At 35.9% G+C, this 14,000-nt stretch overlaps 1 protein-coding gene across 1 annotated transcript; it reads right to left on the reverse strand.

Annotated features, from left to right (window-relative positions):
• Positions 1–373: 373 nt before the first annotated feature.
• LOC115928508 lies at positions 374–13,677 on the reverse strand. Its single transcript, XM_030995780.1, has 6 exons — positions 13,006–13,677; positions 8,453–8,827; positions 3,205–3,377; positions 2,425–2,539; positions 813–930; positions 374–377 (listed from the first exon to the last, which is right to left on the reverse strand). The coding sequence occupies exons 2-6, from the start codon at positions 8,613–8,615 to the stop codon at positions 374–376; spliced, it is 573 nt and encodes a 190-aa protein (XP_030851640.1). The 5' UTR covers positions 8,616–8,827; positions 13,006–13,677.
• Between the last annotated feature and the right edge of the window lie 323 nt (positions 13,678–14,000).

A 14,000-nucleotide genomic window follows, 5' to 3' on the forward strand; every position in this document is an offset into this window, starting at 1 on the left:
GAATATAACTCTCAACAACAATAAAGGATTAGATTTTTTTAAAATCTTTTAAAAAGTATAAGGGATTGGTAAAAAACATGGATAATTAGTCCATTTTTCGTGAATTACCCTATAATATATTATGAAGATTTTGTTTCTATCCATTTTTTTTTACCAATTCATGCAGTGAAATGAACTATCAGGAATATGTGAGAGCAATTTCATATCAATAACCTAAAAACTTCCATGCATAATTGAAAGATTTATAAAATATGTCACATTTGCACTAAAACTGTGAATATATGATTTTGCTGTTTAAAGGAGTACATATATACTCTTATTGGGCATACCGGAATTAGATATTTTACGGAGGTATTCTTCAATGTATTATCTTTCAACTGGGCAAGAAGAAAAAAGAGAAAAAATCATCATAAATGACTTTTGGCACACTTTGGTTCCTCCGTGGCGGGGCGGCGGTAACCTAGTTGATTACTTTCAAGCAAGCACATGCATTTCTAACAGTCTGGTAAAACACACCAACCAACCAGCCAACCATTTGAAGAAAAGAAACAGGTGATCGAGCTGAGTATATTATAAATTTGTATTAAAACACACACACACACACACACACACACACACGCACACACGATACACACAGACACACACACACCCGAACTTGTGATTGGGTAAAACAAATATGAAAACACATTACTGATTATATAACGTCTAGAAAAATATGGGGAAGAACGGAGAAGCAAAACGGGTGATTATGTTTCGCTCTTGAGGAAGTTGTAATTAAAACAAATGGCATCTAATTTTAAAATATCGCTCACCGAAATTGAAATGTATGGGACTCATCGATGATGTGTGTAGGTACAGGATCCCACTCGCAGTAATATTCGATGACATTATGACTGGCGCAGTTTAGGGACAATGCAGCCCGTGGCTTATCTAAAGTAACAAAAAAAATTGTGCAAGTATAAATCAGGCAAATTTCTTAATACAACGGGCAAAACATATTTGTAACATAATGATCATTATTGTTTAAAGTAGGACTGTAAACACTACCATTAATATTAGTTATTTGGCACAGTACAGTAAATTGCTTATTATAAATAAAAAATAATGAAATACATTTGGTATAACCAAGGATTTTTAAGAGCTGGATACCGAACTGGCAAACAATTATTCCAAGCAGCTGCCGTTTGCTACGGTTGCACAATATAATCTGCTGGTGTGCTGTTGACTTTGACGTCCGAGGTGCAAAGCCGCCAATATTATTGGAAAGCTTGAGTAAAGATTTTTTTCACTAAGAAATATCCTTAATATTGTGTCAAGAAATTTGCTTACAATGTATGATAATAGCTTTAATTTGTGAAAAATTGATTTTTAAAAAAAAAATTTTTTACAGTCCTATAACCTGCAATTTGACACTTTTCCGATTACTTCCGGCTCACGAAAATAAAAAGTGAATTTGTTCATGAACAGCTCTTTATGATGTTATATGTTAGATAAGTGCCCACATATGCCCAGTCGAGTAATTATGATTAATAGTTCAGGAAATTTTGCTTCATTTCCTTTCGCTTGCTTCCTGTAAAGGTAAGCACTGTATTCTGCTCGTATTATCAGACGAGTGGTATAGCGAAAAGTATTTATCATTACAAAAGCATATTTCCCTTTCAAAGTGGCCCGTTAGTTTGCAGGCGGGAAGGAATCCTTTGTGTACGTATCTGCAAGGAAGGTCCAGTTAAGCACATGCCTGACATATTTTCTCCTGGCGGCATCGAAGATGGAACAAAGGAAATGAGCTAGATACGACTTCATTTGTTAAAAATCCTTGGTTTAACAAGGGGAGCCTAATCAGCTTCAACGCTGTTCTTCCTTTAAAGCCCATTTCACACCGGGACATGCGTAGATTCAGCCGAGGACGCAGGTTCGAAAATGAGTCACGTCTTTCGGATGGTGACGTTTAAAGGTCGGTCCCCAGACGTAAATAATCATATCTGATTGATACACGTCTGTAAAAAAAAAAAAAAAATACACACGCGCCATGCGTAGAGTTGCGTAGTGTTGTGTACCGACTACGCCGAGCGTACGCTGGCCTACGCTGGCCTACGTTATAATACGCTTAGGGACGCAAAGGGGTACACGAGATGGACGCACAAAGTTAAACATGTTTAATTTTTGCGTACTTTCGGCGTAGACAATAGACGCAGGAGGTACACATTTTGTACATCTATATTTTGTGCATCTGCCCGTGACGTGCAATCACCAGTATCTGGTTGTCGCGTTGTCGGCTACAAGGTTTGTAACGTCTAATGAGTCCAATTTGATTTTAAAAGTTTTCACATCGGGTGAGTTTCTGTACGCAAGTCTACGCAACACTACGCAATACTGGGAGGGGCATGCTCTATTTTTAACGCTGAAAATATATTTCATACTCACATCCGACTTGGACCACAGAACTCCTATATTCATCGACATCAGAGTCTTGGATGAGGGCACAGTGGTAGGTAGCCGAGTCTGCCAAGCTTGCATTCACAATGGAAATACTGGATGTCTGTAAACCAGGCATACAAATGGGAGAGAATGGGACACGAACAAGACAATGAACGCAAATTAATAAAGCAATTAAATTATAGGAAAAAATGGCAGTGGATGATTTTAAAAAGGAACGAAAAAGGAAAATAGGAAGGCTGAAGACCAGTAGAATGGAGAAAAATGAAGAGAGAAGAGGATATAAAACTGAAAGGCAAAAAAAGGTCAGCTACAGGCCAACAAAATATATGTTTTTTAACAGACAAAAGGGAGAATAAATTGTGAGGAAAACTAATTCAAGGAAAGTAGCAATACTAACATCGAGAACATGAGAGATATAGAGAGAGACAGGAAGGAAATAAGAGAAAGAAGAGAGAGAGAGAGTGTGTGTGAGGGAGGGAGCGATCCGAGGGATCCAAAGGCTAAGAAAAGACAATAAAAAGAAATAAAAAAAGAATTGAAGGGAGTCGGAGCAAAAGCGAGGAAGATATAAAAGGGGACAAAAACGAAAGAGAAAGAGAGAACGAGAGAGATTATAGATAGAGGGTGAGTGGAAGTGAGAGATAGAGATCGAGAGAGAAAGAGAAAAAGAGAGAAAACGAGACAGGTTTATAGCTATTATAAGGGGGATTATTTTCTTTTCAGACTTGAAGTCTTTAATGTTGAACTGACAGACATTGTACTTACCGTGTCATTAAATATATGATAATCTTCAACAGGAATAATGGTTTGGTCTTTGTACCACACGATGTCAGTCGATGTCGGCCTCTCTCTCTCAGCTCTACTATCATTCCTCAGGAGACATGTGATGTTCAGATCTGTCCCAACTTCAATGATACCACTTTCAGGGGAAATATCCGCTATGAAGAGAAAACTAAATTATGGCAAACCCTTTCATGACAGTAATTCCACATTTTGTGTTTTGGCTTAATAAATCTTGATTCAGAGCCTTAACAAAATATACCAGCGGATTGAGAAGAGAGGGCAAACAAAATCTCAAAAACTGCCTCTATATTTAGTTGAATGACCATATTGTGTTTGATGCCAGCAATCTTAAAAAGAAATATATCAGCGGCATGAGAAGAGAGGGCAAATAAATCTCACACACTGCCTTCATTTTTAGTTGAATGACCATATGGGCCCGCATTCACAAAGGAGGTTGGTCGACAAACCGAGGTTTATCGCGTTTTTTTACAAACCTGGTTTGTAAATAAAAAAGGAGGTTTGTCGAAACAAAAGGAGATTTGTCGACAAACCTCCTTCGTGAATTCGGGCCATTGTGTTTGATGCCAGCGATCTTAAAAGGGAAAACAAGCCTTAAAATCCTTAAATTAGCAACACATGAAAGGTTCAAACTCATCATTTTTGGATCACAAATGGTAATTTTTCAAAATTTCGACAAAGTTTCCATCCATGTTTATTGTTTTCTGAGACATTCACTTTTATTAGAACAATGTAGCAATAAGAGAAAATAATTTTGTTGCTAATTTGAAGAACGAACATATAATAAATTTAGGCCTTCAACGAAATCCTGCCCTTTAAGAGTAATCTGGGGGTATGTTCACCATTTTTTGATAATTTTACTTTGTGTATATAATTTTTTACTATTGTTATCTATCTGATTGTATTTTTGATTTAATGACGACATTTTGACAGTGAATAAATTTTCAGCAATGTCCATAAAATGGGCATTCCTATTCTATCTTTTGGGGGCATGTAGGCCCTACTGTCTTTTAATTCAAACAGTTCACAAAAGTTTCTGCATCACCCTAACTGTTTCAACTGAAATTCTACCCATTCCCGATCCCCAATGCACGGCCAATTGCAGCAACCGTTTCCCTTTAAAGGTAAAGACCAGTATTGGAAACGCCCCAATTTCAAAAAATGAAATGGAAGCTCTCATTACCAATCATGTGAAAGAATATGTTTTGACTAATACATGACGATAAAAAATTTGCCGGGAAACCGCCTACTAATTCATATATTTGGTAAATTTGTTTCTCTCATGGTCTGTGAGAGATATAGGGTAGTCCCATATACATCTTTCTGTGTATATTGCTTGTAACTTTACGAAGAATGGGCCAAATTTCTTATCATTTTGATGATTCCAGAACCTTGCAGATGCTAGATGCTAGATGATCAACCTTTTCTGATCGATTCCACAACGTTTCTTTCACAATGCAATCGCATGACCATAACTGGTCTTTACCTTTAATCAGGGTCAACTTGGAAAAAGTGAAAGTATATACTTGAAGTAGATAATACCTAGTCACTTAAATCAGATATGGCCACTGTACGAAAGGTTAACAATTATCCAGCATTTCCTTTCAGGAAGGAGTTGATTTCCAGTTCAAAACTAAACTAATTTTTAATAAATATATTTTTCGTAAGAAAAATAGCATTAAAGTTAGGAACTGATCTTATGAAGTGGAGAAATAGTTTATACATGAAATTTACAACAAGAATTAAATTTCCTCATACATCTGAGATAAAAATGATTGGTTAGAAACGTAAATGAAATTCATGAGTTGCCATCGTCAACGATAACTGCTCCCTTACACATGTACATGTGTAAGGGAGCATACTATTAATGACTAATATCAATTGATGATAATGACAGATGACGAGGATTATTCACTTATATGAAATATGCTTGAACAAATAATGCAAAAAATAAGGTTTAATACTGCATTGATTATTTATTTGGGATTAATTTTCCTATTAAGTATACCAACAAATAAAGCCATACTAATGCTTTTCGTCTTGCACTCATCGGGGTACATTGTAAGAATGAACATCAGACAACTTAAAGTTTCCAATGAAGACTGGTCGAATGTTTTCTTTTCCTTTACACTGTAGAAACTGTCATTATCCAAGAGCCTTTTTACATCGAAACGAACAATTGGATGTAATTTCATTAAGCACATACAGGTGGGCCCGAAAGTTTACATACACCTGGAAGAAAAACATTTTACTCACAGTTTGACAACTGCACTCATTCTATCAGGAGTCATACATTTATACCCATGTAAACGTCTTAGACTGAGCATAACTGGTGTGTATACATGTAGTAAATACATTAAACAAAGCACAAACTTGTCCATCTTCCTGCAGTGAAAAGTTGGCAGGGAATGAGTGAAATTTTGATGATATTGCTTTTCTACTAGGTGTACGTAAACTTCCGGGGGGGGGGGCCTACCGTGTTATTTTCTTTCATGTTGTGACGATTCCGACTATCAAATAGTTTAATACTGAATTGAAGTGTTTGCTGCTGAAAATTCAATTATGACTGATCAACTTTCATTAAAGGCCAGGTTGTAATAATCCTAATAATGAGCCAATTAATTATGTTGATTCTGAATTAGGTATGTTAGATGCTGCTTAAAAGTATCGGCTTGCATGGTGATGTAGATATATATATAGAGAAGGTTTGCGGTTGCACCATGTTATAAGACCAGTTCACGGTTAGCACATTACTGCAATGACCCCGAATATCCACAGATCTTCACAACATGAAGAGGTCCCACTTTGAAATAATCACTCCAACAGCGATGGAGGTGCTACATAAATAGCCTTTGTTCCCCATTTTTAAAGAATACTTCCACCTGTGTATCATGGAGTGCATAAATGAATAATGATTACATAACTTTCATGAGCACGTATCCAGTATTTCGTCTTCGTGTATTTCACAATTTGTTCTGCAATGACCTTTATCTGCTCATGCTCAGACTGTAAACGTGAACTGGCTTAAAAAAGGACTCTCGGTATTCTTTCTTTCTTGAGTGTGTGTAGTCCTGAAAAGGACTGCTGGTGTAGTCTTGAAAAAGACTGTTGATAATCTTTCTTAGCTTATAGTTCTAAGGAGAACTATAGCGCCGGTTGGAGAGGAGCCCTAGCACCCATCCTCTCCAACCGGCGCTATAGATGTCCTTAGAACTATAAGCTAAGAAAGATAACCAACAGTCTTTTTCAAGACTACATCAACAGTCCTTTTTTGGACTTCCCAATCCTCCCCCTCCCTCACATGGTGCAACCGCAAGCCTTCTGTATAGGTATATGTGGTTTCATTTCATCAGGTATCATTGCGGGGAAATTCCCTCCAAGTCATCCTACACTTTAAAGTGTAAAGTTTAATGATAGGTGCTTCCTATTTAAAAGGAAGTCTTGCACTGAAGTCCAGAAATAGTGTGTTTATTCAAGAATCTATTTTTTGTTAATTTAAGAAACATTTTGTTTATTCAAGTATCATAGACTCTAAGTACCCCATACCTTCATATCTTTTCCTTCTCAAAGTTAACTGGTTACAAAAGAAAATGAAATAATACATTTCAGGCATTAAGGTCATTCTCATACCCTTTTCTTTCACGTGAAAATCAACACTTCTGCAATATTCATAATGTCATATTATGTTGAAAGTAATTGGGCGTAGTTTTATTGATTTTAATACAAAAAGAATGTATATTTTATATTCATCAATCTGGCAAAACTGGGACTACAAGTAGCTTAAAGTAGGTCTATCGGGGAATTTTAAAGACAAAAATATTGAATATCTGAAATCAAAATAAATAAAACACTTTCAACAATTTTCACTCACTCGATAAGCTTTTAACGACTCGAATGGTTGAAAATAGCTTTCTTTCCTCAATTTCGACCTTAATCAAATCCCCTTTTACAATAATTCAATTATTTTCTTAATAAAATATGCCATAAGTCTTACAAGTAATCAAATACTATTGTATATTTCTTGAAACTTAATGAAACGGCGTTACATTGATGAATGTTTCAAACCCCTGTCCGATGAAATATTTAATAGTAGGGCGTGTCATTTGCCCATTTGTCAAAGCGATGGGCTACCCTATTCATACATGTTTATTTGAACAATAAAGAATTTTCTAGAAAATTCACGCAGGGTTGGTGTGAAAAAACATAAGTTGCAATGATTTGATATGTACATGGATATACTTTTCTTTGTTGTTTTATCTTAAAATCTTTATCTTGTTCTATACGGACACTCTGAAGAAAAGTCTCCAGCTAAAGTGTGTAACCGTAGTGAAAAAAAAAAATCTTCAGAAAAAATGAACAAAATATGATTTTAAGTGCAAAGCAAACGGGAGAGGGAACTGAATGATACATCACATAGTTATACATTTGTTTTAAAACTCATACCTTCCTTCATTTTATTGAGATTTTGTCCACACTTGCCATTACAACCAACAAAATATCAGGGCGACTTCACCTTTTAGTAAATAATTATTATCTATGTTTTAATAATAATCAGCGGTGTGTATTTCATTTTAAAATATATATATTAATACAGTTCTAGCATAACCATTGCCCGTATTTTTCCATTTGTGTAAGTGACTATAGTTCATTCTATTTTGGTTTATTTCCTGAAACTATATATTGTAAGCTTTCCAATGATATTGTTTGATATAAGAGAACACACATGAATATCACGTTTTACTAAGATCAATGTAGTACTATAAATCTATTCAGAAGAAAAAAAAAATCATTATTCCCCCCGCCCCCCCCCCCCCCCCCATTCTTGTGTAAGATTTGCAAATTAAGGATTGTTTTCAGTTATTGAGACATACTCTTGCAGCAAAACAAATCCGGTAGTATAATACCCATTTTAGGTAAATAAACATGCAGTTGAATAAACTTTGGATGTGTTAAATTTGTTAAAGCCTGTATCATAAAGAGTTGCGACTGATTCTAATCAATCGCAACTCTTTATAAGACAGGGCCCTAGCTCTTACTAAAAATCCGACCGGGGAACTTAAATGACGTCTAACAAAATAAAAGATTAAACCTCAGAATAATTTCCTTTGTTACATCCGATTTTAACAGTGCCAATATCCCGGGTGGGTATAATATGGGAGATAAAGTCAACATAAACACACTTTCAAAGGAAATAGTTTTTGAAAATAATTACCTTGGATCCCGAACACTGGTTGCCATGGCACAAAGGTCAAAAGGAGGAAGATCATTTGAAGATACGCCCACAATCGAGGAAGATGGTGCATGTGGTACACGGAGATGGTTTCCATGCTAGTACAAGTAGCCCTGAAAGTAATCAACTTATGCCTGACTGGCATAGGTCAATGCGCGATTCCAGTAACAAGAGAAGCTTCCCTTACAACCACCAGTTGTTCAGCATGCCTAGCATCACTGAGTGACAATCCCTCTTCTCTGATTGGTCAAAGCTCCATCTACAGGGGGCATCTTGGCGTCTGATTGGTCAGTGGGCAATCCGGCTTTTAAAGGAAGTTGGAGTTTTTTCCCCTTAACAATGCAGCAGAGCAAAGCGCTGAGTGTCATCGGGAGAGAGAAAAAAAATAATTTGTGTACAATTTTGCTTGGTCTGTAACTGCTACTCCATTTCTACTATTTAATAAACAAATAACAAAAAAAAAAAAAAAAAAAAAAAAAAATTGTATTTAAAGTACAAGTTGAGAAACCAGTACAATATTTTATGACATAGAACCCCTTTGAAATTTCTCTTCAATTAAATTTGAATTATTGTTATTAAAAATCAACTTGAAGTATCCCTCACTAAAAATTGATCACTTTTCAGAAAACTTGGATAAGAAGTTATGTTAAAAATGTCAATCTTGAGGGAATGTTTTAACCTGATTTTATTAAAGTTTTCAATTGGACACTCATCCCAATATCTTTTCTTTTAAAAAGCAAATCCTCACAATCTAGAGGAAGTGTTTAATTCACTGTGTATTCAGATTTTGCAAACTACTTCTATTCTGGAAATTCAAAATCATAGAAAACAAATGTATCAAATTTCTTTGATATTGATTCTTGAAAATTATGAAAATTTTTATTTGGAAAGATTTGTTTAGATTTCTAAACATAGACTTACAGCTTTTTTTTGTATCCTCAGTAAATTCTGGGAATGAAACTGTTATATGAAAATGAAATTAATTATAATTCCAAAACAACTGAAAGTAATTTTCATTAACCATTAATTACATTACAAAAGCCTTTTGTGATTATATAATTACGAGATATTCCAGTGAAATTGGTTGCATGTCTCTACAATTCCTGTTAACATGAGGTTTTATTAAAAACAGAAACTTCAGCGGCAGCTAAATTAAAAAATCCCTCATTCTAGTTTCTGACATCCTACCACTCCTGCTCATTATCCATTTTTTCTTTAATCTGCCTTTATTTCGGTCTGTATTTATTTACAAAATTCGTGAGGGCAGGCTCGGTGAATATATCCTATCGAATTTGGATTTATGCTGGTATTGTGAGATGTAATGTAAAATATGAATATTTCTACTTGAAAATTGAAAATCGTGTTTCCGAATTTCCATAATTCGTCCTTGTTTTCACGAAGTGACGGTAGTGAGGAAAATCGTAATGCAAATTGAATGCAATTTTTTTCACTACCGTCACTTCGTGAAAACAGCGACGAATTCTTCTAATTCCAAAAGATTTTTGAGCAAACAGAAGGCCTACACATTACATAAGTTTTTTTAGGTTGAAGATATTTTTGAAAATTGAAATAAATTCGTGAGGATTTTCACAATTAGAGGTTAGGTGTCGTGGCTTAGTGGATGTATAACCGGACTGTGGATCACATGGTTTGCGGTTCGAGTCCCGCCGCGGCACTAACGTCCTTTGGCAAGACATTACTCAACGTTTGCCACTCTCTACCCATGTGTTAAACGGATGTTTTTCACCTCTCCCCAGAACTCCACCTTCTCTTTAAGTGCAATAAATACATTTTTAGAACCAACATCAGTAAGATGATGTTTGATTAGATTTCCATGTGTAATAAAATTGCCATTTAATCTTTAAAAAAGCCGGATCATCGTAGGTGGATTATATCACGTGCGCTGGGCTTAAAATTGATTATAGAAATTCATCATTTTGGACAGGTTGCCAGAATAATCTTTGTCCTGGTACTAGTATACTTCACCTCGTAGTACCAATCAAACGAAAATAGAAATAGTATTTGTTTACATAGTCTAAAATGCCAAATAAGATCCTGCTTATTAGTTACCTGGAATATATTACAAGGTTCAAACTGTAACGTATTTGCTTTTAATAAAAACAGAAAAAAGGAGAGAAACAAACTAGCGAAAGTGTGAGTAATATCCGATTAAAAAATAGAAATGTTATGAATTTTTGAAATTGACATCAGTGGAACCCAAATTGGCAACACCGTGACTGTGACGTATCTTGCGAGTTCCCATCCAATTTGCTGTGTACAGAACATTTCATAAACATTAATTTTCTTAGTTTTTGAAGAAGGGATAGATTTGTTTTATAGACAGGGATTGTATGAAAACATATCTTCAATAATTATTTAGGAAGAATGAAAGCAATTACTATTTAGGGTGGATGAATGATTGAACATGTGGGAAAATATAAGTTTTCAATTTATTTTGTTTAGTACTCGGCAATGGGATGGGATCTCGCAAGATACGTCACAGAGTTGCCAATTTTTGTTTGTAATATCCTCCTTGGTTTGATTGATCGCACCAATAATTTATATCTTTCTTTTTTTCCAATCGGTTTTTGCTCAAATTCTCATGTTTCTCTCTCTTTTTTGTTGTTGTTGCTTCTATTTGAACAAACCTTTTAAAGATAAACTTGAGTTCTGGTAATGCGATTGCATTGTGAAAGAAAAGGTGTGGAATGGATCAGAAAAGTTGATCATATAGCATGTAAGTTATGGTGTGTAATGCAAGGTTCTGGAGTCATCAAAATCATCATAAATTTGGCAGAGTCTTGGTAAAGTAACAATCACTTACAACAGAAAGATGTATATGGGACAACACATATGGTATTGGGGCTAGTACTACCCTGATTTCCTTATCTTTCTATGCTCATTACTCAGCCAGTATACATTTTCTTCCAAAATTGTTTGGCACATGAGATTTATTTGTAATCTTGAACATTCAGTGTAAGTTTCGTGAGATTCTGTGAGAATTCATTTTCTTTTTTTTTACCAGAACTCAAGTTTATCTTTAACAGGATGGAATGCCTTTGTGTATATATCACCAACATTGAAAAGACTTCCCTCCACTGAAAAGGATTATTGCCAATTGAGTGAAGAGTAATTTGCTCCTTTTCTATTCGTTTGTTTTGGGAGACCGTTTGGAAACTGTTTAGTGAATGATATAAGGAGAAAGTGTAAATGGTGTCAATATCAATTGACCATATTCGCGTTACCAGAACTCACCTTTATCTTTAACCCTAAAAAGGCCGGGCTATTTGAGGTCTTGTTACGGACGGGGGGGGGGGGGGGGGGGGGGCATTATGGCCCCCTAAGATCTCGGCCGCGAAAATTTGCACGCATGTCAAGTGAAGTGTATAGAATACTATGGCAATTCAAAATTCACTCATTTGCATATTTATTGTAATTTATGCAAATAAGGCCATAAAATTCATCTTTTTACCCATAAATCATATATTCTTTAAGCATTCTTTTCACTACATGTATTCATTAGACCATTTGAAACTATAATACGACAAAAAATTTGGAAGAGCTAGGGTATTCCTTATGTTATCTCTTGTTTTGATAATTTCACATGTATTTCATTGTTTTTTCAACTTTTTAATTGTTTTAAATTTTAAATTTTTATATTTCTAACAACAATTCAACTATTTTGACTCCCAAAACAAACACCTAAACTTTAAACAAGACCCAATAACGAATGTTTTATCTCTTTTTAGGAAAAATGACATTTCCATATTTTTGGTACACAAATCACAAAAATGAACGGTTTTCGGGCTGACATGCAAAGACAAAAGGCCTCGTGACCTTGTAACTGTACCCCCGATTTAAAAAAAAAATTGTTTTAAGAGATACGCAAGAATCTAAAGAAAAAGTTAGCGAGCGGCTGGGCGCCATCCGTATGTGTTCCCGAACAATCAGAACAATCAGAACAATCGCGGAGGGGGGGGGGGGGGGGGGGGTTAGAATATGTATGTAGGCTTCCCCAATTTTTTGTCAAAACAGAATGCTAAGTACCGATTTCCTTCCACTCAGTAGTTTATTGCGCCAGCTGCCTCGCTCAGGGTTGTGCACAACTTGGTTTCATTTTCCTCAGCATGAGTATACTGCTAATATTGTATTATTATTCCCTTGTATTCACACTATACTTTCATACATTTACTATTTTCAGGCTAAAACACTGGAATCCCTCAAACAAATTCATATCCAAACAAAAAGTCTGACTGCTTCGGAAGCGAACTTGTTGGACTTTTCTTGTCACTTTTCATTTTCTCTCTTTTTCTCTGTCTCCATTTTTTCTCTTTCTTTCTTTTTACACCTTCTCTTCCTTTCTCTCATTCACTCATTCACGTTCAGGCTCACAATCATGCTGTGTTTCTCACCTCTCTCTCCTCAAACTATTCAGTCATCGATTAATTTACCCAACTGATTTGTGGTTTCTACAACACTCGTTCTGTTTAGAGTACAACAAAATTGCCATACTCATTTGTTCACTGTCTGCTTACCTTACGGCTTGGACTCAAATAGATAGCAAATCAGTCTATTCCGTTCGTGGATATGTTCCTCTGCGACTACGTCTGGCTTCACGGATTGTCCAGCGTATAGAGCTTCAATTGTGTACGTTAACAACTCCTCCAAGTCTAAGATTTAAACAGAGTGTGCCTTGGCTGCAGTTATATATATCATAACCTAGGCCGCGCTGAGCTCCTCCCTCCCGGACAGGTTGCTCTGCTTTCGACACGGCACGATGTTGCTCAGTTGTCTGCAGACAACTCGAAAACAAACAAAATTGTTCAGGAACCCTCGATGAAGATGTCACAAATGAGTCCAGCTGAAATATCTAGTCTGTTCATCACAGGATCTACATCAACGACCAATAGCGCAGGCAACATTTAAGACAAATAGAGTTATAATCACTAACGATTAATTCTTTATTGGCGGAGACGTATGACCCGCAACTCCGCGAGCACATGTAGTTGAGCCGAAATGATGAGATGGAAGTGTGCGCAAATGGGGATATCCCCTAAAATGTTTCCATGCGGCGCGCGAGCGGATGATGAAATTGCTTAGAACGTCATTGGTCCTACTGAATATTTGTACCGGTATGTAGAGGAGACGATTGTCTATCCATAGTACTGATCTACAGCCTTCATGCCTTAATTCTGGGTCAATGAAATGAAATTGCCAAGTATACTGTGTACATACAAGAGTTAAGTGTAACCAGGGACGTGATAGAGAAGGACTGGAATCAAGCCGCTCTCCTTTGACCCCATGCTCCAAGCCGCCGAAAAGTTATGCGCTAATCTGCAACTGCTGACCAGGTGGTGAGATAAAAGAGCGCATGAATTTCAGGATTTAGAATTCCTACATCAGAAAATGGTATCACAGCAACTGTTCGCTGTCCCTATCAATGATTTCTCATTCATTGTTGAATGTGTAAAGAGTAGAACAAGCGAACACAAACTTGTGTAATTTCATCCTTTTTTTTAACTTCAAAAAT

Source organism: Strongylocentrotus purpuratus, unplaced genomic scaffold, assembly GCF_000002235.5.
Source record: "Strongylocentrotus purpuratus isolate Spur 01 unplaced genomic scaffold, Spur_5.0 spur5_scaffold_3, whole genome shotgun sequence".
NCBI classification, from domain to species: Eukaryota; Metazoa; Echinodermata; class Echinoidea; order Camarodonta; family Strongylocentrotidae; genus Strongylocentrotus; species Strongylocentrotus purpuratus.

What these genes read in the sequence shown, in the direction of transcription:
- LOC115928508 (XM_030995780.1), bottom strand. Translation starts at nt 8,615, where the DNA reads ATGCCAGTCAGGCATAAGTTGATTACTTTCAGGGCTACTTGTACTAGC. An exon ending in ACCAGTGTTCGGGATCCAAG is followed by an intron (nt 3,378 to 8,452) that starts GTAATTATTTTC and finishes TTCTCTTCATAG; the next exon opens with CGGATATTTCCCCTGAAAGT. An exon ending in ATCATATATTTAATGACACG is followed by an intron (nt 2,540 to 3,204) that starts GTAAGTACAATG and finishes CCTGGTTTACAG; the next exon opens with ACATCCAGTATTTCCATTGT.